The sequence below is a fragment of the Thunnus thynnus genome, chromosome 4, assembly GCF_963924715.1.
Source record: "Thunnus thynnus chromosome 4, fThuThy2.1, whole genome shotgun sequence".
NCBI classification, from domain to species: domain Eukaryota; kingdom Metazoa; phylum Chordata; class Actinopteri; order Scombriformes; family Scombridae; genus Thunnus; species Thunnus thynnus.
In genome coordinates, this window is record NC_089520.1 from 17,969,118 (window position 1) to 17,995,552 (window position 26,435).

At 39.4% G+C, this 26,435-nt stretch overlaps 2 protein-coding genes across 5 annotated transcripts in view; both read right to left on the minus strand.

The window, feature by feature from the left end:
• Positions 1–3,618, minus strand: part of gnai2b (guanine nucleotide binding protein (G protein), alpha inhibiting activity polypeptide 2b) — a 42,328-nt gene extending 38,710 nt beyond the window's left edge. Inside the window, exon 1 of one of the 3 annotated variants that reach the window (XR_010928149.1) lies at positions 2,750–3,618. Coding sequence is in view for 1 of the 3 variants with exons in the window: in XM_067587112.1 (XP_067443213.1) it covers positions 2,750–2,867 (118 nt within the window). In the remaining 2 variants the exon portion in view is untranslated. The remainder of the gene's footprint in view (positions 1–2,749) is intronic. The other 2 variants (XM_067587112.1, XM_067587113.1) reach the window with 2 other exon arrangements.
• A 1,034-nt stretch (positions 3,619–4,652) lies between these two features.
• Positions 4,653–26,435, minus strand: part of slc38a3b (solute carrier family 38 member 3b) — a 29,579-nt gene continuing 7,796 nt past the window's right edge. The window contains exons 2-17 of one of the 2 annotated variants that reach the window (XM_067587109.1): positions 22,108–22,286; positions 21,680–21,700; positions 21,465–21,546; positions 21,244–21,359; positions 18,525–18,598; positions 17,969–18,061; positions 17,015–17,096; positions 11,826–11,908; positions 10,881–10,939; positions 10,333–10,506; positions 10,161–10,240; positions 9,972–10,072; positions 9,012–9,136; positions 8,758–8,902; positions 7,598–7,701; positions 4,653–7,466 (exon numbers count right to left, since the gene is read on the minus strand). In XM_067587109.1, coding sequence (XP_067443210.1) covers positions 7,362–7,466; positions 7,598–7,701; positions 8,758–8,902; positions 9,012–9,136; positions 9,972–10,072; positions 10,161–10,240; positions 10,333–10,506; positions 10,881–10,939; positions 11,826–11,908; positions 17,015–17,096; positions 17,969–18,061; positions 18,525–18,598; positions 21,244–21,359; positions 21,465–21,546; positions 21,680–21,700; positions 22,108–22,211 — 1,548 coding nt within the window. In that variant the 5' untranslated portion in view covers positions 22,212–22,286 and the 3' untranslated portion in view covers positions 4,653–7,361. The remainder of the gene's footprint in view (positions 7,467–7,597; positions 7,702–8,757; positions 8,903–9,011; positions 9,137–9,971; positions 10,073–10,160; positions 10,241–10,332; positions 10,507–10,880; positions 10,940–11,825; positions 11,909–17,014; positions 17,097–17,968; positions 18,062–18,524; positions 18,599–21,243; positions 21,360–21,464; positions 21,547–21,679; positions 21,701–22,107; positions 22,287–26,435) is intronic. The other variant, XM_067587110.1, reaches the window with a different exon arrangement.

Genomic DNA, 26,435 nt, shown 5'->3' on the forward strand with positions numbered 1-26,435 from the left:
AAGGGCAACATTAAACTGAATGCTGCAAAGTCATTAAAAACTTTGATGCCTCCCCTTTCAAGTTTCATTGGCTAGCATCAAGTTACTTATCTTCTCTTTGCCAGAACAAGTTGGCACCTTCTCATACACAACGAAACAAATACAACCATTATGTCATCTACATTATGTTCTCAACTCAATCTTAAAGTAAAAAGTCAATAAGCCTCTTGCATGTTCCCAGTGGTGTCAGGAAATGGCCACTTGGAACTCGCAGGAGGATGTTGCCATATTTTATTCATTTAGTGACTGTATTATTCTCTGTTCAACAATTTTGCACTGAAGTGAATATCACAATGGGTGGTAAATAGTGGCATGGCAGTGCAAAGCCGAAAAATTACAGTCATTGTGTGTTTATATCAAATGCAAAAATGATCACATTTTTTTGTCAACTTCTTTCACCGATAGAGCTGCAACTGTGATGCTCTATTCCAGTTTGTAGCCAAGATCTATGTGATCAAATTCCATTGGACATCTTGTGAAATATTTAGGTTGTTTACGAAAGCATCAGGCCGTGTGTGCTGTTAGCTCTCTGAAATACGTCAATGTGACTTTTCATCCCTATGCAAGTATACTGTTTTTGCTTGTAGTTGATAGACTGGTCAGCGGGGATGCTTGATTTAATCATTCCAGTGACTCTATTTGAGATGTCACATTGCATGAATAATTGATACATGTCAGATTTAGGACTGAAGTGAGCCATGAAAACAAATCTTGGGAGAAAGACAACCAGAGAGGTACTGTATTGTGATAGGACAGATGGACTCCAAACTGCTTCAATATCATATTCTTCAACATGGTAACATTTATAAAATAATTCATAAATATAACTATCAGATATAGATACAGGTAGAGACCTGAAAAAGACATAAACACTACAGACTCATAAACTCACAACTATAGTGTTGATTCTAAGATTGTTGTTACACCAAATTGTATCTAAAAACCTGTTCTGATTATTATTTGTTATCTTGTTGAACATAAAAAGACACACTGACAGTCCTGGGTGATATATTTGAAGTCATTATCATTATACTAATATTTTTTATTCATATCATGATATGGCAAATATAATCAAAATCATACAAAAAATATAAAATAATGAAACTGTTCCACTGTTCATATGTCTATAACTAACTAATTTCATTTGTTTTTAATAATATTCTCTCAAAATCAATAACTTTTAACAGAAATTTGTAGAATGATGACATGATAAGATCATATATCATTCACAATGTGATTCCACTGAAAGTCGATAAATAATAATATTGAAATACAGTCCAGCTTTAATTTGCAGACAATCTAAAATGTTCCAAAAGAATGATGTCATACTTAAATGTGCGAGATGCAAATCTCATTTAATAGTGTCAAATCAAAGTGGGTGAAACCATTCATTGTGCATCAGCCACCAAACTTGTCAAGATATTACGGTTTTATCCAAAAGTGTCTTTTTGCTACTGTAGAAACTGTTTAAATAAAGAGGAGAGGTTTTATGGTCATGTGACACCATAACTACAGAGTCAAACCAAGAACTTTTGGTCCTCAGATAACAGATTCTGGTTGATTTTGTTGAAGATTTGCTCTCATGAACAGTTCAATTAAGACCTAAATTAAAAGGCAAAACACTGTATTATTAATATCAGTTCTTGCTAATTAATAAGGGAGTCTGATTGCAGCCAAAACACCTCTGTCTCTTTCTGCCTTCAGGTTATCAAAACTTAACAACTAACCATCTTGCAGCTCTCCAACACTTAGCTGGATCCTGCCCTCTATTAACAGCTTGTCACAGCAAGATGACACCTGTCCAACTCCACCCGCCCCCACACCCTAGCACACACAGTCATCCTGAGTTTTAGACGGTATTGTATCCAGGTCAGCCGTCAGCTAGCTGAGCTTAGTGCACATTTAAATGATAAAAATGAGGATGAAGACAAATCAAGAGCAAGATGGCAGCAAACAAAGACAGCTGAATTGGATAAGAGGGAAAGTGATAAATTGGTAGTGAGTGGGAGGGAAGGAGTGTGTGTGTGTGTGTGTGTGTGTGTGTTTTTCCAGTTCCATGAATCTACTCAATAAAAAGTGCTGTTTTCTCTGTTTTCTCAACAGACAAACAGGATGTGTGTTTAGCAGTAGTGATGAAGTGTAACCCTGTTAATGTTTATATCTAGTCAACACATTTGATATATTGAATTAAGCTTTCTGGGCAAAACGCCAGCTCAGAGCTCTGAGAAGCTGTGCAGCATGTTGACATGATGGTATCTGACTTATCTCCAAGTATATGGACTCCTGTGTTGACTAATTAATAACATGGTTACAGGCTGTGTTTCAGTATGACTTTGAAATTGCTTCTTTCTCTGTGGCCACTTAGCTAACATGATTTAGGCCCCTGTCTAGTCTATATGGAAGCTCTATCCCTGTATATGCGGTGCTTTATGTTATTATGTATGATTTTGTGCTTGATAAAGTCCAAACTTTATTTCTATTCATTACAACTTGCATGCGAGATTTTCATTTATTTCATTTATTCATATTTCCACAACAGCATCATGTTAAGCTGCTTAGTTACTGATCAAATTATGGCATTATGATTCATGGTTTTGCAGGATTTCACTCGAAAACTGTGGAGATATTTCTTATCTGCAGCAGCAAACAATAGTTTTAGTTTCTGAATGACGCATGAAGAGCAATGAGATAAAAGGCTGTAACAACCTACCCAATAAAAGCAATTTCACTTCTCTGGCTGCTTTCTCTCCGTCCTCTCGGAGGTTTTTGTCAATCATCTTTGACCTCTCCGCGGCCGCCTTATCCTCGGCGCTCACCGTACAACCCATGGCTCCAAACGCAGGGGCGCACCGACCACTTGCGCAAAAAAAGGCTTTAGTGCTGATGGTCTCAGCGTGCCAGCCGATGCCAGGAATAACGACTGAGCAGCTCCTGCTTCCAGCACTGCCGTCTAGAGAGGAAAACAGTCGATTCCAGAGTTGTTACCCACGCGTAAAAAGTCAATGTTGGAGCTCAGCGCTGCGTAAGATGCCTCCAAATCATTTGTTTTTTTTACACCAAATTTCAGGGTGTTAGCGGCGGTCCATTTCGAAACGTTCAGAGCTTTCTGTCCATCATCCATTCACAGACTGAGATGCCTGTGCTCGCTGCTCCCTGATGACTGGCTCACTTGTCTTCTCGGCCTGGTGAGCTGCGCGTCTCTCGAGTCCTTTTCTGTGCTCAATTAGGGCTCGCGCGAAAATCCTCGGATATCCCTGTGACAATTGGAAGAAGCTGACCAATCGTACCGACGTCACTTGGACAACTGGTCGCGATAGTCCAATTAAAACAGGTGAGCTCTCCGCGGTGGCTTGTGTGGAACCAATTAGAGGGGAAGTCAGCGAGGCGTGATTTGCGGAGTGCGGTGCGCAGACTGCAGTGGTCGCTGTGCCAGCGTCGTTCCTCTGCATTTCACAGGGATGCAGCCACTGAGACGACAAAACGCAACATTATACGGCAGCCTGAACTGTTCACACTGACTGACTGAACCGTGCTGGGGCGGGTTTATGTGTGCAAAGACGCAGGATGGGCTGTTAAAAATGGCTGATGGGTCTTTGTGTCAAATGTTTATGAAATATCTTGGCACATAATTAGGCTCATAGAAGAATTGGCCTACAGCGACCTCAAATGGACATTACTAGATATCTTCTCTGGTTGTTGGCAGTTTATAGCTAATAAACTTTATTATGTAGCACTTTTCATACAAGAGGTGCAGTTCAAAGTACTTAAGATAAATTTAGAGTCAAAATACTTTTTTTTTATTAAAAGAGGAGAGACGTAGAATAGTGGGCAGTCAAAAAATAAAAAGTGTAAGAATATTGCTTATTTCTTTGCTTCTGATTACTGTTTGTTCCAGCTGAAATTTATCTCAGCATTTTATTAATAATTAAAATACAATATAATTTAAGCCTACACGCTACTTTTAAACCTAACCTGCATTGTTTGACAGTAGTCTTAAGGTTAGACTTAGTATGGCCTTATTTATATTTGTAAAACATAGTAATGTTCAGATTAGGGCAATGCAGTGACATAATGTGTTCAATGAAAAATGTTCTTTGTTTTTTTTCCTTTTAGACCCTGATAGATTCTGCTACATTTGTTGTTATATGAGTCAGTAAATATAACAGGACATAAGATTGGAGTGCCAGAAAGACACTAGCCTATGTGTCTTCTCTGCTATTTTGACCATAAACACCCTGAAGTGAATTAGCTGTTTATGTGTAACAGTAAAAACCTGCATTAGTTCAGGTTTGGTGTTTTTTTTTTGTAAACACGGCTCCACCTTGACAGATACAGATCTTCTTTTAAGCCCTGTACAAAAGTGTATGTGTGTGTTTGGGGTTGAAGATGGTATATTCCTACAGTACAAATGTCTCATTAATGTAAAAACATGGTTTAACTGAAATCTTTTCATTGTATAGAAATTAATAGCAACTCACAAAACTCAAATGATTGCTTGAGAACAAGTTGCTTTATTCATTAGTATATTTAAATAATGCATTAACCAGAAATGTGTGCTGCTTAAATAAGAATCAATTTGAGTCAAAGGGGAAATGATGACAACAGAGACAATGTAAAAACATCTACAATTATTTTATTGCCAAACTAAAACTGTCCCTGCTATGTACATTTTAAAAGCTACTGTAAATATGCATCACAAATATAAAAGGTTTACATTTATATACATTATTTATATAAAGCCACATCTTATTCATCAAAATTCATATACCTTGTTATTCATTTATAGTTGTTTCATTTCCAGAGATTTTGAACAACAGCTATAATAGAATATTTAATAAATTTGTTTAGGTACACGAAAAAATGCATAATTGATATAATGTGCCTGTGGTACCTATTTAAAAGTTAAAGGCATTTCAGAACAGTAGGTAGTAAGTTGTTATTTTGGCACAATCCCTTAACGTGAAGAACAACTCCTCACTAAACATGACTAAACAACCCTTCATTTACACCACAACTACTGTGAATATGTGAAGCAAGGGACGGACATTGACATGTGCGCTAAATATTCTGCTGTTGTTCATAATTTATCTGTAAAAACACCTTGATCAGGAATCAAAACTGCTAAACAAACACAACATAGAGTAATATATATATAAATAAGATGAGAGAAGTAATGATTCACACAAGTCTTTTCTGAAGACTGAGAGATGTGATACAATATAAAACCATCTTTGGGTAAAAGCAGCAAATATTTGTCTATTAGTCATAACATTTCTCTAAGTTTCTCTCCAGATTTAAAACTGTTTTTTAAACTTAAAACTAATTTGTGTGTATTTCTACATACTGAAATGCTCATGTAATCTATACAAAGTGCACATATACTATATATGCAGTTTGTCAGTGTTATTATGTGTCTCAAAATTCAAAGTAATCATCCACATCCCTCAATTAAGCTCAACATGAATGTGACACCACAGACTGAACATCACAACAGTCTGAAACATTATGTTATGTCTTTATAAGAAGTACTTCATACTACTAATTAATATCATAACTACAGCACTGAGTGAGACTTTGATTCACTTCACTATCAGATACCAAATGTACAGTATTACAATAACATCTATGTACGACAGTGTGAAATGGAAAATCTCTGTGACTGTGCAGGTCACTACACCAACTACAGGATGGACTGGACAAAAACAACATGCAGGTCTAAATATTCAACAAGTGTGAAAGAAGAAGAAAATACAACAAACCAGTACAGCAATGACGTTACCGCAGCATCACAAAAGTGTATTATACCTTCAAATTATTCAAAAAATCTTGTTAAAAATCATCTTTACAAATTCACGTTGCTGGCCTGTTCAAACCCACATCTTTATTTAAAGGATGTGTTCGCCAAATTACAAAAAAGATAACAATGTTTTCTGACTTACCCCTGGATACCATATTTTCTCACTTAATAGAGAGAAATGTCTTTTTTTTGTTTGGTTTTTGTAATTTCAGCACATTGACTCTTTAAATTGTAGTTTACCTAATCTGAGTATCCAAAGCAGCCTTGAAAAATATGGCATATTGAATTTGGATTTTCATTCAATTTAAGCAACAGTGAAGAATTATTTCCGAATTTATAGAAGTCTAATGACTAATTTATGAGGAGAAATTGACACTTTAAGAGGTTAAGAAACTGGACTCATGGGTGAACTGTGAGGGTAAACTTGAACTGTACTTGGTTTATACTCAAGGTCACAGGTAGGCATATATGTGCTAAGAGTTTTACAAAGGGAGGTATCAGTCTTTGTATTTTATCAAAGATTTAAAATATTGTCAGTCTGTAACACTTCCCATTATCGCTACTATTGTAAGCTTAAACAAAAACTGAAATAATACATTATGTATTTGGATCATCAACTTCATCATCATATACAGTCGTAAAATATAGTCAATTTGAAATTAAAAGCACAGATATAGTAGCAAAATAAATATACACTCCTGTTTTTTTTTTTGTTTTTTTTGTTTTTTTTACTGTATGTTTGTGCGCTGTTCCAAAATGCTAAAAGGCACCAGGGTTTCTGAGGAGAGTTATCTGATCTATGGCACCAAAGCTTAGCCTGTATTATATTACAGCACTTAACAACTCTGGGAATCGTCAGATCATGAAAATGAAATGTTATCTGCATTCTGAGCACTTCGTAGTCTTATATTACATGATGATAAACAGTCCTGCTGCAGTGCTGCTGGTTCAGGGTGGAATCATCTGACTGTTTCTCCAATCTCTACTGCCCTCCACTTGTGCGTCACGTGGAAAACAATAATTGTGTGAAAATAACCAATGAGTTATTTAGCTGTTTCACATGTAAAGGTATATCTGAAGCCTTCCTCTCTTGAGCCTCCCAGACAATCATGCCAACTGTTTTTTTTTTCTATACAGTACCAGCTGCAGTTGTTTGTGGGTAAATAAAGAAGAAGCAACAGGAAGGCACCATTTCACCTTCATGGATAGATTTAAGTCACACTATCAGATGATAGAAAGAGATCAGAAAACACTAAATTACCATTGCATTTCTTCAAGAATTATAGAAAGCTATTATGAAAGGATTTTGTTTAGATGTGTGTTAAGTTATAATCAAAAAGTTAATTTAACTTGATGAATACAAGTGTGATTCCAACCCTTGACACTTATATTCTGTACTGTTATCAAACCCCAGGCTCTGTGCTGGGCGGCCCTGTAGTGTATTCCCACTGAGGTGACAGTGTGCCCTTTACATTGACCAGTTCTTTTTTCATTATTTCCGAGCCCACACACACTGAAGCAGGATCTAGTGGCCTCCATGGGCATTACTGCTCCCTGTTGTCCAGTCGATTATTATGAAGCTCAGACTCATAACCATGAAGGAGATGCCCAAGGCAGCAAAACAGAGAGCCTAAGAATGAAGGGAAAAACATCAGAGGCTTAATTATCAAGAACTCAACTGTGGTATGCATAAAAAGCCTGTAGCACAAACTCTGATCAACAAATTAGCATAATTGTTCAAGAGCGATCTGAATGCCTCACCACTATCTTAGGAACGGAGCTCAGGGGTTCATCCTCCTTGGGAACGATGCGGAGGTAGAAGACAGCAGGGAAGATGAAAATGAGGCAGGGAGCCGACGTTGCGCCTGTAAAGACAAAGTGGAAGGGTTTGTCAAAAACAAAGCATATAGCCCTTCCAGTTTTAAATGGCACACAAACATAAACAAACACAGAAGGCTCATCATTTTCACTAATTTTCTCTGAAAAATACCCAGGATCACATCTGTTTGAATAGATTTTCACCCAGAATTTTTGTCCTCATGCACTAAAAATTTGTTGTTGTTTCCAGCTGCAAGTAGACACCGTTCATTACAGGTTACAATAGATAAAACTCTTGCAACACTGCTCAGAAAATCCTCTGGGAAAATAAATGTAATTGAAAAATGGGGGGAAAATGCACCAAAGTCCGTTAAAGAAATTGTTTAACTGCAGTGAAAGTGCATTGGAAATAATATTTTGAAAATACAAAGTGTATTATTGGTTTTTTGAGACATACATTCATGTGTATTGGAGTGTGAACTTTATGCACTCTCACGTGTTTGTCAAAGTAACTGCTTCTTTGAAGATGTGCTTGGTGTTCATTTAACTGAAATGTTTTCAACTTTCACCTCTGACCTATGAAACATGACCTCCAATCAGAGAACAGAGTGTGACAATAATATTTACTTGGGCCATCGGTTTGCCTATGTGTCAACATGTACTGGTCATGTTTTTTGGTCTTGCTTTTAATGTTTTTAGTGACAGGAAGTTACAAAAACCTGAAAAGTAAGAGATACTGCCATGACAAACATGGATGATTCAGTCTGTAAACAGAGACAGAATAAGTAACCCATAATCGCGTATGTATGACAGTGTAATCTATAGTCAAACAAACGCTAAGAGGTGGATAAATGAGGCCTGGAGCTCTTTTCAAGTATGTCATTATTTATGATATAAGATAGGAAGTTTGCTATTAGTCCACAACTTGCAAGTGTGTCATGTCATAGTGATGATTTTTCTTCAACAACCCTCCTTAAAACCTAAAAGACTGATGGTGATTTGCCTTGAACAGTTTTAAGTATTACAGGACAAAATGCTTCAGTGTTCACTAACCAGAACATATTTTGATACTATCTTAGCTTTATGTTCATTGCTATACTAACCAATGATGCCGAAGATGCCCAAAATGTTAGGAGCAAATATCACCAGCATGTTGATTAAAGTGAGCAGAACAAGAGCAATTCCAATGTGACGCAACCAGTTGAAAGACTTGGTGGGGAATAACATCTGCATGATGGCTCTACGCACCTGTGGAGTTTCAGACACACAAAGAGAGAAGATTCAATAATAAAATAATATGACAGTATTATTTCCATTGAGCATTACAGAGTATAAATCAATAAATGCCCAGACTTACAGGGAACAGCACAATAGGGACAGTCAGAGTGACAGCGGTAAGGACAGCCACTCGCACACAAAGGATCAACGTGTCATAAGGATCAATCCGGCTATATGTGTGCAGCAGTTCAGGCTCCACCTTGTCTGTAGGAATATAAAGAGAACATGTTTTCTCATGTGAACATCACTCAGTAATACCTTCCTGATCAGCATTACTATTATTACACACAGATACCACAAGAGGGAGCTTGTGTAGAAGAGAAATGAATACTTTATATTGGTCAGTTATTTGTTTTTCTTTAATTTAGATAAATAACTATGTTTATCTTTATATTACTGGACAAAACCAAGCAAAACATACAATCAGTAAAAAACTAGTGATTAGTAAATTAATTATAAATCTGAGGTGACTCTGTTTTCTGAAAATAGTGATTGGATATTTTATCTAATTGGCTATTAGATAAATACATTTTTTTTAAACTTGTCTTAGGCAAGATTTTTAGATCAGCCAAAATCAAAAATTACAGCTCCATTAGAAAAGAGACCACGTAGATTTTCCTGCTGACCAAAATTACTTTCTCTGATATGGTCACCTGTGTGGGAGATTGTCTCAGTGCACAGTTTTGCTTGTGAGCAAAACTGTGCACTGAGTCATTAAACTCATTTTGAACAAGCACACCACCAATAGAAAACTACACCTTTCTGAATAATTAAGTCTTTCAAGCAGACACCTCTCACATTTATAATTGGGCCCTCTAATTTTTTGATTGATAAAGATTGCAAGAAAGCAATGAAGAAAGCAACTTAAACTATTCTTTTTTGTACCAAAGAGCTGCCTGTCTTTTTCTCTTGTGTATCTTTTGACAGTGAGAAATAATCAGTGCACTAAATATACTGATTTGGGAATAAACATTTGTATTCATTTCTTAATACTGCAAACATGAACTCCAAAAGAAGCGTCAGGGGCAATTTCTCTCACCATAAAAGGTCAGGTAGCCAAAGAGAGCTGCCAGAAAGTACATGGAGTACATGACAAAGATGGAGATGTTGGACACCCTCTGCATCCTCTTCTGTGTTGGACTGAAATATGACAGTTAAAGTTCATGTGAATGTCACATTCTGCACTGACATGTTATCAAATATTGCAGGTTACAGAGTGGTGACTCACTTGCTGAGCTCAGTGTAGATAGGCAGGACCTCAGGGTGGCAAACAAAGGCAAAAGCCAAGATGGGGATGGTGTATGCTGTCTGAAAAAACACATGACTTTCTGTGATTAGCAGAGCAACTGAGACTCCCAGTAAGAGTTCACTGTATGGTCACCTCAGCTATGCGGGCCTACCTGTGAGTTGATGGTGATCATGCGGGGGCCGCAGTGGGAATCGTCGTCCTCATGAACTAGGTCGTTGTTGTACTCGTGACTATGGCTTGATATGTTCAGGCTGTGGAGCGCAGAGGTGCTGTTGGCTGAGAACTCCTCGAAGGGGCAGGGAATCTGAAACTTCTTATAGGTAACCTGCGGAGAGACATGAAAGGAGGGAGGAAAAGCAAGGGTATAATCAAAAAAAAAAAAAAAGAAAGACCGACGGGACGTGTCAGAGTCAGTAAACAAAGCTCTCAGTGATCAGTACCGAGCTAAAAAAAAAGGCCATTTCACATCAGATTAGGGTGACTCAGCCTTTAAGTACTTAAGTTTTACTCTCAACCTTTGATGTCACTAAGCACCTCTTATATTCACCTTATCAAACCAAGCCACATACCACTGAAAATAGAGACAAGGGTGGGAAAGTGCATAAGATATGTGCCAAGGTGGCATGCCAGAACAAATGAGGCTCCTTGTAAAGAGTCACTGTGATGATATGCCACTGTATGTGAGCTGGAACAACTTACAGCGGTGAGAAAGAACACCATGCAGCTGAGAGAGAAACCACTGGTGTAGCCGAGGTAACCTGAAAAGAGAGAGAAAAAGACCATTTGTGTGACTTCTCCTTAAACTGAACTTCTCCATTTGGTCCTCATGTGTTGTTTGAGACACCTGCAAACTCTACTAATTACACAAATAGTCAATAGGCTTCTGCAAAGTCAATACTCCCCAAAATGCCCCATTCAAATGACCTCACAGCACTTTGAGAGAAGAAACAGCATGGTTATTTCTTGTGGTAATGAATAGCTTAGGATCTCATCTCTAGGAAAATGATGTCTAATTGGGCACCTGCTGCTTCCACTGCCAGTGGTGGGATGAAAACACACACTAATTACTTGACTTTGAGGTAAATACTCCATCAAAATGTCATTATGTAAGTTGGCTCAAAGTCAGAATAAAACTTCTTAATTAATAGATCCTAAAGGTAGAAAGAATTACTTGAAAACAACCTGCAAACTCATGTGTTAGATAAGTGTACTTGAGTAAAATGTTAAGATTTAAAATACCGTAGAAAAGAGCAAAAGTACAATTAATTCAGTAATGCATGCAGATCTGAAAATTGTGTCAGGCTATTGAGTAAAAATAGAAAATGTTCCAAAGAGCCAGAGAAGTGCAAGAATATCACTGAATAATATTTGGTAGGCAGGAAATACAACCCAATAACCAAAACTGAAACCAGGTATATGTAGTCAAAATGCAAGAAATTTTGGTCCTAAAAAGGTTCTTGGAAAGGTGTCTTTAGTGAAAAGGACCACAAACGTGTCCCCTGCATGCAGCTTGCACACATGACAAAAGTCTAACTGTGAGAGTCAAATATGTAGGTTATAAAAATGGCATAAAATGTCTTACAATTAATTTCAGATGGATGGAAACATACAATGATCACAGAGAAACTTTAACAGTTTTCTCACCGAGCTGCTTCATTAAAGCCAGAGGCAGGATGACACTGGCAGAGACCATGATGACCAGGTAGTTTCCATTCAAGTACCACACACTGTTTGGAGAAAAAAAAAGTCTAGTTTACTTTGGTGAGCTCAATATTTTAAACACTGGCACAGAGACACAGTACACAGGGGGACAGAGACAGAAATAGATTGGAAAGTGTAAGATGGTCAGAAATTGGTTTACACATTTGGGTGTAACTTGGTCTTGTAGTATAACTGGAATTTCACAAAATAGTCTCAGAGAAGTTGTCTGAATGACATCAGGTTGTTAAAAATCTAACGAGTTGCCAGACAGCAACCTGTTGGGGACATCCTTGACTGCAAGGTTGTGGAAAAAACGTGTTTGCTTATGTTGCTCCAGACGGTTGTACTGGAAAAGACTCTTACATAACGGATGATTTATGTGACAGTAGGAGAAAAGGAGGACACACTAGATCGAAGGTTACGATTTTGTAACCCTAGTTCGCTAAGCACAGGTAGAGCCCTCTACTGGAATCTATGGGTAATACTCTTCTCCAATCACACACATGCAATCTCCCACTGAAATTTGCATGTACAATCAGCCAATCAGGACGTGCTTACTGATTCCATGTGTCTCACACAGTATATAATGCAGCGCCTCACTGCCACTCTCATCCAGTAGGAGTGGCAGGGTCTATAGGTAGAGGGCTCTGCCTGTGCTTATAAAACTAGGGTTAAAATATCGTAACCTTTGTTCTATCTCACACAGGCTCCACCCTCCAAGTCCTGAGTCACACCTGCGAGCACAGACCTTGAAAGGGAGCCTGTCATGACCAAGAGATAGAACCTTATGAACAGACAAGGTGTAGACCATGATGCTACCATGCATATGTCCTCGACACTCACCCCACTGAATAAGGCAGCACCATGTGTGGAATGCACTTGGACCACAGTGAGGGGGTCCTTACCCACCTGCCTGTAAGCTTGGGATATGATATGACGCTTCATGGATAGGGCTTTACCGGCCACTCCCTCTCCATAGCATATGAACAGCTGTTCAGTGCACCAAAAGGGGGCCGTGTGTTTAACATAACATAGCAACAAACATACTGGGCACAAGAAGTGCCGTTTTGCCTCCCAGGCTTCCCCATAGGGTGGCGGACAAAACACCTTGAGCTGAATAGTTCTCGACCTAAATTAACTCCTTATGTTCTTAGGAACAAAGGAGGGATTCGGTCTGAGAATAGCACCACTGTGGTCACCATGAAGCAGCAAACAGCTGGGGTGAACTGACAGGGTGCACAATTCACTCACTCTCTTAGTTGAGATCAGCGCAAGCAGCAAAGCTGTCTTGAATGACAACGTCTTCAGAGAGGAGCGCTCCAGAGGCTCATAGGGATCACTCACTACACACATCACTGACTGTTGTCTCCTAACCCCATGTAAGAAACATTTCATGAGGGGGTGGGCAAAGACCAGAGCCCTCATGATGGGGGGAAACAGCTGCTGCATACACTTTAACAGTGACAGCCTCTTTCCCACCAGATATTGTAGAAAGGAGAGAACCTGTCTCACTGCACATCTACCACTTTGCTTTGTAGCAAGCAATGGTGGATCCATCTTTCGCCTCTTGGGCAGTCTGCACCACCTGTGCAGACAGTCCAGCCCGCATCAGCCTGTCCCTCTCAGGAGCCAAGCCCGAGGAAGTTGGCCCAACATGGCCAGCATGCCTATCGAGCCCGCCTCCTGGGACAAAGGCCCCCACACTTGGAACAATGGACCAGTGCTGGGCTGCTAACATCTGGGTCATCTCTGCATACCATGAATGGCAGTCTGGGGCAATCGGGATGACTAACAGTCTCTCTTGTCTCCCTCTCTCCAGCAGAGGGGGAATGAGGTGAAGAGGAGGAGAGGCATAAAGTAGCCTCCTTGGCCATGGCGTGTGTGCAAACACGTCCATCCCCAGGGGTGGATCATCTTGTGGCATCAGGGAGAACCAGAGTGGGCAGTAACAACTCCCAGGGTGTTAGCTGCCATAGTCCGCTGCGTACCCAGCCAGAAAAAAATTCTCAAAATATTCCAGCATGTCCCTATCCTGCACCAGCGGCAATAGTGGCTTCCTGCTCACTGAAAGCCAGCCGGGTGAGGAATCAGGAGGGCTGCGATGGCCTTGCCAGAACAAAAAGTTGGCATTGAACGTTTCTTCAAAACATGGATACGTTGAATGTTGAAGGGTTGAATGGTTAAGGTCTGGTTAGGTTTAGGCACAAAGACCACTTGGTTTGGGATAGGGAAAGATCATGGCTTGGGTTAAAATACATAATAACTATAATGCACTCTCAGGGAGGAAATAAGTCCTGCGACTGGTGACTTCATTTTCAGCAGCCCCGTCTTGGACACCTTGACACACTGCCAAACGACTAGGAGAGGAGGTGAAACAGAGGCTGGTTGAACCAAATGAGCTGGGCCGTAAAAGCCTTAATGTGGATGGCTTATCAGTTTAAGCAGGATAGGCGGAGGCAGTGTGAGCCCTGCACACCCCACTGCCATGGCCATAACCTCTGGGAAATCACAGCGAACTGAAGTTGGAGGTGGTTTTCCAAAGGTCAGTGACATTGCAGACACAGACGAGAGGATGATGTCATCATCTATCTGTGAAGTAGTTGGAAAAGTCTCAACCCAGGTATCCAGCGGCAGCAGCGGTTTGGCACCAGACAAAGCGTGGGACGAGTCATTGACACAGGGATCGTCTTGAGCTCTGGGTTGCTCTCGTCACAGTAGAGCGAGACATTACAGCCGAAAATGGTCCCACCATTGCCAGCATTGAAATGGAGGAAGTCCTTGGCAGTAAACGCAGAGCAGTGGCTGCATCATGCTGCTTTCTGCATGGTCCCAACTGAGGAAAAGCAGAAGAGATGTTGGATGGTGGCAACGAAGGCGGGGCACAATGGGCAGAAACTAGCTTGCCGGAGCGGCAACTCCATCCATGGAGAGGGAGGATCAGTGGGCAGATTGACCATCGCTGAAGAGAGTGGCAGGGAGGTGCTGCCTTATATACTGTGTGAGAAACACGGAATCAGTAGGCACGTTCTGATTGGCCAGCTGCGTAAAAAAATTTAATTTTAGTGGGTGATTAAGTGCGTGTGATTGGAGGCGAGTATTACGCAGAGTCCAGTAGAGGGCAGAGCCTGTGTGAGACAGAACCTAAACAACACAGCTCTGAAAAAGTCAATAAATATTATCAATGTCAGCTTATTGCCATCACAGTCCCTCGCTTTCTTTTCTAATATCACCCCATCTCATATACACACAGCCACCCCAAAAATAGTGTTCTTGAGGGCATCGCTAAAAGGTTGTGGATCAAGGCTACAAAGCATGTGAGATTGGAATGGCACATCCAATCTTAGCACTGCTTCCTCTACGATCCAGGGTGTCCTCCTGTCCTCCCTTTACACAAACATCCTGTGAATGCCCTTCATAAAACATAACTCCCTCATATAATATGAATACCCTACAGGACATATATATGTGCATTCTTAACACATGTGGACATGGTTCATGTTGGTAGGTGCTTGCATGCAGTTAGAGGTTCACTGCTGACTGGCTTCATGTCATGGTGTTCTTTGCTGATCTGTCATGATGACTTAATCATTTTGGATGAGTGGGTTTCACATATGAGGTGAAATGTGGCTTTGATGACTTCAGAGCTGTTTTTAAATCTATTGAGGTAAGTAAATCTAAGATAAGTCTCAAGTGACTTGAGGCAAATCCAAGCCTTGACTCCGAGTCAAGTCTTAAGTCATAAAAGTGTCTTGAATCAAGTCTCAAGTCACTGAGAACATTTAACTTTCAAATAATGGTGCTTTTTGCATAGCTGAGACGTCTTAATACTTGAAGCAGCAATAATCAATATTCCTGTGTTAACAATGGAAAGAAGAAGTAAAAAAACATTGCGCTCAACCAAAAAAATCAAGTTTCAAGTTCTCATTTAAGTAACTTAAGTTTGACTCAAGGGCTAAATATTTGAACCTCTCTTTGTGTAACCATGATAAGACTCCACTGCAAACTGTATATTTTACCTGGTGATCCTCATACATGTGCAATACATCTCCATGTATCGCTAGAAACAATTTTTATCTTCCCCCAGGATATCTTAAGTGAAAGACACCAGTCTGTCCGTCAGCCACACGTCATTGCTCTCTATATAAAGAGCCACAGGTCATAAATAAAGTCCAAGCCCCGCCACCCGCCCCTCATTCCACTCTGCTCTCCTGACGCAATGGATTTGAACATCGAGAGGCGCGTCGAGTGGAAATTAACAGTGTGTGTCACGGTTGTCGAGAGCTGGCTCTGAGCTGACCTGTCCTTATGCTTGGCCTCGGAATTTGGCACTTGTGTCACACCACCTGCTGCTGTTATTTGCGTCTGTGTGTGTGTGTGAGGAAACACAAATATTGATTGTAGCTAAGCCTCTGACCCTGACATAAATACACACAAACACAACAAACAACACAACAAAATTGCCACAACAAGAAAGACAGGTTACACCAAATGCTTATGGATATCTTGTCTAAAGGTTGTTTAACACAAATTGTGCCCTATATTCTGTATCAAATTGAGTGTGAGCGGCTGAGATAACTGTCTGGAACAATGAAGAGTGATATGATGAACTGCTGAAATTTCTGATTAAAAGAGTTGGCAGTGATTTCTAAATCTTGCAGGCCTGACAGACCATGGTAGGAAATTCTGCGGCTGCGGCTACAGCTCCCTTTTCAGCGCAAGGTTTGTTTTTAGATTTGAACCAGTAGCTGGAATCTACCTAGGCCCCCACCATGGCCTTATGCAGAGTGTCTGTGTCTGTGGCATGACTCTGAAATGCACGCAGCTTGCCTGCAGAAGTTGACACGAGCAGTGAGGGTTTATGTTGTGTGTATACATAACTGACAGATACCATACCATGGCCCCCTCATCACTCCACCAATTACAAGCTTCCATTCTCATCACACCCCCACACTGAATCAATGACTGGTGCAAACTGAATATTTGCTGCCTACAGTCTGTCACAAGCCCCTTGACCCTGACACAGTGTCTGCGCTCTGGACCAGCAGCAGGCAGGAATCATGTGCTGTTCACTAACAGAGATGTTGATAATGCACATAAATAAATATGACATAAACATTAAGGATAATACTCACTCAGAGTTGGGATCTGCCTTCAAGAAAGCTTGGATGACGAGCGGCAACTCAGATTTCACGATGTACAGGTAGCTGGACATAGCTGTAAAAGATGAGACAGAGAAAATAGGAAAATGCTTGGCCAAGGCTGGCATATAGAACAAATAGACACCATATAAGCTGTGGCACAATAATACTTATCACCCTGTGCTTGTGTAAGTGACAGGGCAGCTACTGCTGAGGACACTGGGGTCTGGTTTCTTTGAGAATTTGAGACTTTTAGCAACCTGGGTTTATTCCCCTAGTTTCAGATATTTATGGGGCACTCCATCATCAGTGGGGAACATTTCATGAGGAATACTACTCAGCCTGTGAAAACAAGAAGTATCATGTCTTTTGTGGTTCTGGAGTGACCTTTTGAAAGTTGGAAAAAATGGCCCAGATTATGTCATTTTTAAAGAAGTGGGCATTTATAAGGTCTAATGAAAGATGCCATGCAGATGCATTATAGGAAATGTAGGTTTCCAGTGATTCTGACCCATACCAGGGACTAGAAGTCAGGATATCTTGGCCTCTGCTACTTTGATTCCCCCCCAACTTTATGAGAGTGCAATATTAAATCACTGGATCATTCCTTAAAATGTGACTATGTTCAGGCCAACAAAGGAAACATGAGTGACGGAAGCAGTATTTCCCCAGTTTAGGTCAGAAACAGTCAGCCAATGAAACAGCTTTTCTATAAGTTTGTCATCAGATCTCCTGGTCTTTGCTCTTATGACATTTCCATGTTGCATACTCACAGATGTATACCAATGAACAAAAGCCAAAGTAATGAAGCAAAGCAGGCATGGACATGTGTTTGGGTGGGTAAGGGGGGATATAAACTCTAAGCCATGTAACGGCGTATAATTAATGTTTGCTGCTACTGGGGGTTTGCAAACAGTCGACATATTTGCAAACACAGTGGCTCCTCACCTCCAATATTCTGCAGGGTGATTGCAATACCAGCAGCCATTTTTCCTGGAGTGCCAAAGGCCCTGTACCCCAGCTGCTCATAAGCACGAATTCCTGAAAGTGGATTACAAGCAATAATATCCAGTCAATTACGTTGGCTGAGACGTCCCTCTGAACCAACACAATAAAACACTTTTCAAAAAGTAAATAAATAAAAAAAACGGTGTTATTTTCCCTGTTTGCCACACACCAAATTATAGAATTCATTAATTTTCCTTCAGTACTAATCATCCTGTCATGTAAACAACAATTTAAATGTAATTGACTGCTACAGTGTGTGTGTGTGTTTGTGTGTCTATGCCTGTGTGTTTGGTTATACCAGGCAGACTATAACTCCCTTTTAACTTTTAATCCATGCCCCTTTTGTAATTCATTTGCTTGAAATCAAGCATGGTTTCTACGGTTTCCTATATGGTCCCTGATCAGTATGCCAAGTCTCCATATCATTTTGGTGACTGTACTCTATGATATATAACTACTATTTCTTTACAACAAGTTGAGTCATGGACAGGCTTACCCACAATGCCAGAGGATTTGAGCAGCAGATGAATGGAATAACATGACAGGGCTGCTACTGCAGACAGAAGAAACCTGTGACACAATGCAAAAGGGGAAGTTATATACCTGTATGTTATAATAAACCACATTCTACATTCCCTATGTTTTTATAATCCTGGTATACCTCTTCTATCCATTTCCTTATTTATTACATTGACCGATTTGCATTAAGTCATGTATTGTATGTATTGTATATCTCTTTAGATGCAAAACCATCTTTTCATTTGACTTGGGAAGTTTAACTACACTGGCAGCACTAGTGACTGGTTTTCCACTTTGTCAATTCCCTGCCATTGCATGAGATTTAAAAACTGCTCAAATAAGACAATTGTATTACTGTAACAGTATACCAACTATTGAAACAAAAATTTAGCATGAAACAGGAAGATGCATTCTTGAAATGATAATTATTTTCATAATAGAATATAAACATCCATTGATGAATGTCAATAGTCCTACACATGAATGAAAATGTTATTTCCTATAACCCCTCCTACAGAAGCACTGAGCCCTGAGCAAGTCAGTACAGTGCTCTCTTTTCAGCATTCCTAATGGGTCACAGGGGGATCCCAAATCCATCACCTTTCCCAGGCCTTTTCTACCCAGCATTTCTAGACAGATAAACACTCTGTAGCCACAACTGAGGTGAGGATCATTCCATCTGACCCATGTCTGTAGGCAGAGAATCCACTGAACAGTTATTAGCGGTAAAACTTCGACTGTGTGTAAGCTTTTCAAATGTGTCTAGCCTGTTCCCTTTATAAGAGGCGCTTGCTGCATTTAATCCCAAAGACATCAGGGGAAAAAAAACCATTGCATTTTATGCATGATGGTGATTAATGCGTTACAATGAAAATAGGTTCTAATGATGAAACAGAAAATAAGAAGACTATACTAGCCAATTTTCCCATTTGGAGAGAGGCTACATCATAAAGTATCTGTAGCAGTTGGGTATTGAATAAATACATTTGGTTAATAATCTTTATATGAATAAAATTGCCTATACTATAAGCTTTTTGAACCTTTGCCACAGCTCAACAAATTGTTTAGGTTATTTGTTATTGTAATGGTTTGTTTTAAGTGCTTACTTTTTTATTAATGCTATGTGTTGGGAGCTGCCCTATATTATAAACAATATTTTGTTGTCTTGAACAATAACAATAAAGCTGATTCTGATGAGATCCAGCATCCTCTAGGCAAATTAATCAACCTGAGCACCTTGCTGAAACACTATTATAACTGTATCATGAGTGGGGAAACTCTACTTCATGTTAACAATTGTCTAAGAAGTCCATCGATCATTTCTCAGGTGTGTTTTTGTATGAATTCCTGATAACGCACTCTTAACTACGGCCTTTTGAATATACATGCATGTTTCAGTCAGAATGTTGAGTTTGAACACTGAATTTAGCCGTTTTGTTAAATTATTATGAAATGGCATTTGGTATTAAACGTCATGCTGGAGGATTTTAACATTTTACCAACATCTGCTAAATCATCAGAACCTACAACCTACAGTGTGCATTCTGTGCATCTTATACCAGGTGTCATTCATTTCAGTGTGTTGGCCTTATAGATACAAGCAGTTGACACATAAAGGTTTGTGAAGTATGTGCAGATTTATTGCAACTGTATTACATATGTACCTTTTTAAAGGCTGTGGTTTTGTATATTTTTCACAAGAAGGGCTTTTTTGTGAACTATAACTTGCTGCTACTGCAGGCCACATCTCCTTAGCATCTGGCCACATCAAACCAGAAGTTACCAACTACATATAGTTTCTACCTATAATATCACTGACCCAATTATTACAATTCATTGGATCGACTTGAAAGTTTTGAAAGATCTAGTATTGAACTGACTTCCTGTCTCCACAGCTCAGGCGTTCAGTGTTGAAGCAATCATCTTTTCCAGTCCTGCTACTTGCTCTCTGCAGCTACACAAACACAGACTACATGGCCAACACCAAGGTCATGGTCTGAGATCAGCAGTCTGCATGGAGCAGAAGGAAGTAAATGAGCAATCCAGATTCCTCACATGGGGTCTGGAGGTTTGGTTATTCTGGGCTGTGGCCTTTCTGGGGTTGGTATGTGGCAACGAGGGCAGAGATGAGAGCCTGAGAAAAAGGGTATGAATATTATGGGACATGATCTGTTACAAGATGTCATGGCATCACTCCTATAAGTAGCTAGCACCACCCTTGTTCTTGGTAGCACTACCAAAGCAGCCCGCTCTTTAGCTGCAATCCCTCTCTGTAAGGATCCCCTCACGATGAGCCCACTCTGTTCTGATTGGTTAGCTCCCAGAAGCCGGCCATCGGCAGACTTCTGCCAGCTCCGAAGGCTACATAAACAAACAGTATTCTTTTTCCCATAATTTACTCAAAATATAGGCTAATGTAAAGGCTGGATGGGAAAGTAGAGGTAACTTTGCAAACAGAGTGTTTCGTGCAGGCTGAAGCCCTGGCTTTTAAAAGTTTTGAAACTTTTACCATGTTTAATATAAACATCTGACATTACAACAGTATATAAATGACAGAAAATCCCAAAAAGCATGTTATGTTGCCTTTACAATGATGCAATCGTCAACATCTGCTACTTTGCCTGTGTTAGTAGAGTTAGTAGATTCTGGTTTATATTTTGGAAATGGGCATTTTTTGATACGTGTACTTTACTCACCAGAAGAGGAGTATGCCAGTGTTGGCCATGGCATAGGCCAATCCAAGGATTCCACTCCCCATAATAGCATTACCCAGGTTGAAGACAGACATGCCAAAAGAGGTCTTTCCTTCAAACTGAGGGGAAGAAAAACAAAACATGCATTTAATTTCCAATTTAAACAACAAACAGAATGTTGTTACTCCTGTTGTATTTCTGTAAATGTGGGTTTTCTCACTTACATCTGTGAAGCGAATAACTTTCTTTCCATCTCCACTGGGCAAAAACTCCTCACTCTCCAACAGTCCATCAGGGTCATCAAATCTAGAGGACACATTTATGGCTGTTAATTGATAGTCTCTTCATCTGCTGCTGAAAAATGGTAACACATCTAGTCTACACAACTTCTGAATGATCATTTACATAAAAGCTAAGATGCAGTTAAACCCTGACATACCTGACTGTTTGAGTGCCATTTCTGTGTAAGGATCCACCCGTTGAGGCAAGCACAAAAACAAGGTAAACATGCATTTAAGTAAGCAGACATTATGCAGGAAGTAAGTCATACTGTATGTCACTCACTACGTCCATTATCCTGGTCATTATTAATGGGAGATTCTTAACATGAGGAGAAATGTAGATGCAAATCAAACTATACAAAAATCCTCATTAGAGTACTCAACCTCTCTTTTGTTTTTTGCACTGATGTTTGCATGTAAATATATACAAGGATGTGGTTTTCACACAAGTATAACCAATACAGAAAAGCCGAAAGAAGTCAGAATAAAGATGCTTGACACATGCTGTGTTAAAATGCCATTACCAGTATTTAAGCAACAAAAGGCAGCCATTCATCTGTGTGTGGAATTAAGGAAGAATACTCACTGATCCTCTTCTAGCAACGTCTTCATTGGCACACCCACATCATCTCTGAGGTCATGACTTTTCCCATTGGATAAGATGTTCATTTCTGACTGAGCAGGTTCCATTATCCAAGTTGTAACAGACTCTTTTTGGCTTGTATATGTTCAATGAAGGAGATCCTTTAGAGAATATATAATTATCTAGGGCAAAGGGAGAAAGGACATGAGTCACAAACATAGAGATGTGGGGGTTTGTTTGTTTAAGATACATTATTCCATGAACTCTGCACACCATTGAAAATGCACACTTTGTGTGTTTAAAGGCCCTGAAAACAATTCTCAGTCAGCTTTTTACTATGAGCAATAGGTCCTATATGAACACAAAGATTTCTGCCAGTTTGACAGTTCTGAAAGATTTCTGTTTTTTTTTTTTTTTTGGTCTGCGCTCTTCTTGGTGTTTTGAAGTGGGCTGGGATGTCATGCGCTTCGATCAGGATTGAGCAACATTTGACACAAAATGTCATGACAACTGTGGGATTATTTTCTTATGTTGCCAGGCTACTGTTTTCAGGTGCTTTAACATCACTTAATGTGCAATATATGATCAAAAACAACATTTTCACATTAGTATGGTAAGGATATTGTTTTTGTTTAGCATTCCCTGACTTTTGTTGCTAACTAATCAGCCTATGTATGGGAGCAGACATTTGCAAATAATATTACTAAAATAATACCCCCATATCTGCACCTTTTTGCTTTATTGTTTTCTACTGAACAGGTTTCCTTAAAAGTCTGTGATCAATGAATTCTTACACTCAGTATTTGTCTATTCCACAACTGCATAACACTGACCCAGTTCTACTGTTGTCAGTGACTTTCAACAGTCATGACCTCATTTATTCACTCATTTGATTCACTCACTGAAACATCTGCAATACATACATGGCATGAATAGCACTTACTGTACTGTAGCTGTAAATGATCATAGGCTGAAATGTTTAAAAATATTTTTAAAAACTGGATTCAGTGACAATATTTTTTTTCTTTTTGTTTTCCAGAACTTCAGCACTGAGCAAGGCAAACAAGTCCAGACCTTGTCAAATAAACAAATAGTTCAAGGTCAAGGTCCATTTGAGTTTCTTTGAAATTTATTTGCTTTTGTGGTACGTGATGTCACAAGGATTCCTAGAGCTACAGCTCAGATTTCACACAATGACACAATGGTCTTTATGATGAAAGTAAACCTAGCATGATTAAACAAAATGCTAAATCACTCATAACAACAGCCCTCAAATTACTGAAAAAGCAGTTTGCAAAACAGTTATTACTCTAGTACTATAATTACACCTCTTAAAAGTATTTTCTTCTAATGAGCGTGAGGGTTCGGCTTGAAAAGAAAGGAGGTATATTTGTCAAATGATTACTTAGACACTATTAATATCCATCTACAGCCTCCTATAACCCCCGTGACAAAGATGAGTTCTCCTCACATTTCAGTGCAAACTCTGAAACAATGCTGTGTGTTGTTCGCTGTTTCCGCTGCGACCAGTGTACAGCAGTCCAATTGTGTCCACAATCTCCTCTCTGCCAGAAGATCACTGTTACTGCTATTCATACTGTAAAGCTAAAGAGGGTCATTGATACCATGCCATTGTAGTTACAAAAGAAACCCGAGAGGAATAAAACTAAGTCCGCAAAACTTCTGCCAATAAAAACAGCTCTCATGATCAAACCTAATCTGGACACCAAATGAGAACTGTCAATGCCTTATCTGGTCAGTCATGTTATTTGCCCAAAGTTAACATGTCCCTCAACATAGATACAAACATAAAAGCCATTAGCTAATGTCAATACTCCCTGTTGCAATCAAGCTTTGATGATAATGGTCATTTCAAAAGAGGTGAGACTGAGAGAAAAAACATGACGTGTCTGTTCATGAAACATCACTGATTCATGTAGACTCAGTGATAAACAGGCTGACTGGTGGCATCACATCAAATTTTAAGAATGTGCCCCAGGAGAATCCAATCACTGTTTTTGTACACAAACAACCAGAAAACAGTGGATCAGCTTGGAGCCACTGCATTTACAGTAAATACATTAGGAGGTTCGTTAGGGAGTCTCATGATGTTGATGTTTTTCCACCCATATGATCACTGTTTTGTTGTAGTGCTGTACATTTGTAACCTGACAATATACCCTTGTCAATACATGTCATATCATAGGCTGTTACAGTTCATTTCTGTCAGTGGTGGTGAATGTTTGCTAACACAAGTGAAATTATACTTTCTTCATTGGTGATGTTTGTGAGGTAAAAATGTCTGAAGTACTATGATCATGAGTCTCTCATTTACATGCATGTGATCAATGAAGTTTATGTTATCAGGAGGTGTGTTTCTACACTTTCAATATCCTGCTGATTTGAATTTTATTAGGCAGTTGAAACACTTCTGTTTTGTCAAGACAGGGGTCATTAAAGGCAGACAGAGAAATTAAAAGTTGTACTATGAAATATGTGTATTTAGCACAGGAAATCAAAGAAAACCCTAAATCCCACCATGACCATAAAAACAGATCAAAGCACTGGCCTTTTTCGTCAGATCACAGCAGATCCACCAACATGTACAAATGTAAAATTGGTCTAGAGGCAAGCATATAATTAAACATACAAGGAGAGTAAAGGTTTAATAAAGGTTTTAATAATAAATAATCAATTAATTAATATTCAGTTGGGTTCAAAGGGAGCTTCCCTTTCAAGAATTCCTTTTCTCCTTATAATTAAAATCACACGGTTCTTTCTGGGAAACTCCCTGGGGACATTATTAGGAAAGCACAGACTAATGAAATAGAACATTACCAGGTGTTTGCTGGGCTTTTAAGAAGTGTCAGTAAGACTTGTTAGACCACATAATCCGTTTGCAGTTCTCTGTAAAAATATCAAGCCATGACAACTGGTAGTAAACCACCAAAATCTAACTTAAAAAAAAAACACTGTGTGATGTGGGTCATGATGTAGTGTAGCTTTCCAGTTTTTACCCACTCTTGAGGACACAGTCCATCATCAGCATTAATACAACTGCCAAAGCTAAAAGGCCTCTGACATGAAGGCCAAGGAAAGACTCAGTCTCAGGTAGGCGTATGAGTTCTTTAAACAGATACTTTGCTGGTACTATTTCTGCTGTGTAATATTATCTCATGGCAATCTGGACAGTTCAGTCCCTCAATACGATCCATGACAACTTGTTAAAGACTCAACAAAACACGGTTTATGAGGCGATGCATGTTTCTCCCAGGAATACTATTTGCAAATATTAAAAGTTGGAACATTTATGGATAAACCAAAAAGAAAAAGAGGAATTAGCTTGATGCAATGGTCTAAATATTTATAAATTGGAGAAAGACTGATGCTGAATGTCTGACTAAATGGATTTGAATTTTTTGTACCTTAACCAAAAAAAGTCTAGATACTTTGTACAGCTTAGTTGCTTAGAGAAATGGACATTAATTCATTGTTTATGGGTATGGCAAACGCTGCAAAGGTTATTGGTAAAAATAAAACTTGATATTACTTCATCTCATCCAGCTCTCAGCCAACGTCTTCACAACCTTGGTGACCTTCCTGATGTTATAAAATGATCAAGATGACATGTAAAATTGTTAAAATTGTTAGAAAGGTCACATATTCTAGTCAGGAAAATGCATAGAAGTTACCAAATAAGTCTCTCTTTTTTGGTAACTTATAATTTTTTGCTAAGTAACATATTGTTTTTATATCAATATAACACATGAAATAAATCCTCACTGCCTCACTGTTTACTGATACAGATTCCTGTTTAAAGTTCATGTGTGAAGTCCATCTGAGAAACGCCCAATGAGCATATCCTCTTCTACTGAGTACCAGGAGGAGGGTCACCTTACACTCTTACACTTTACTAGAGCCCACAGTGGGTTCTGTTACGTAAAAATTTGCCCATGAACGAGTATGAGAGTGAAAAGTCTTATTCTGAGTTACTGGACATACATGACATTTGAAATGTTTGAGCAGATGGGAGTGAGAACAACAATTAGCTGTTTGTTTTTTCAGCCTGTGTTCAATGTTAAAGTGAGACATTAGCTATTTATAAAACATTTTACACTCAAGAAAAAACCCTGTAGTACATTCCTAACTCTTCCCTTGTTGGACATAAAACAGGGCAGGCACAGGACAAGTGGGGGGCAGCGGGTGAGCACATGTATATGAGGAGATGCCCATGTAGTGGTGTATCAGCAACAGGCACGAGGATCAGCCAAGAGCGCCTGGCAGCACCAGCTCATCATCAGCCACGTGCCTGCTGGGGACAGAGGAACACA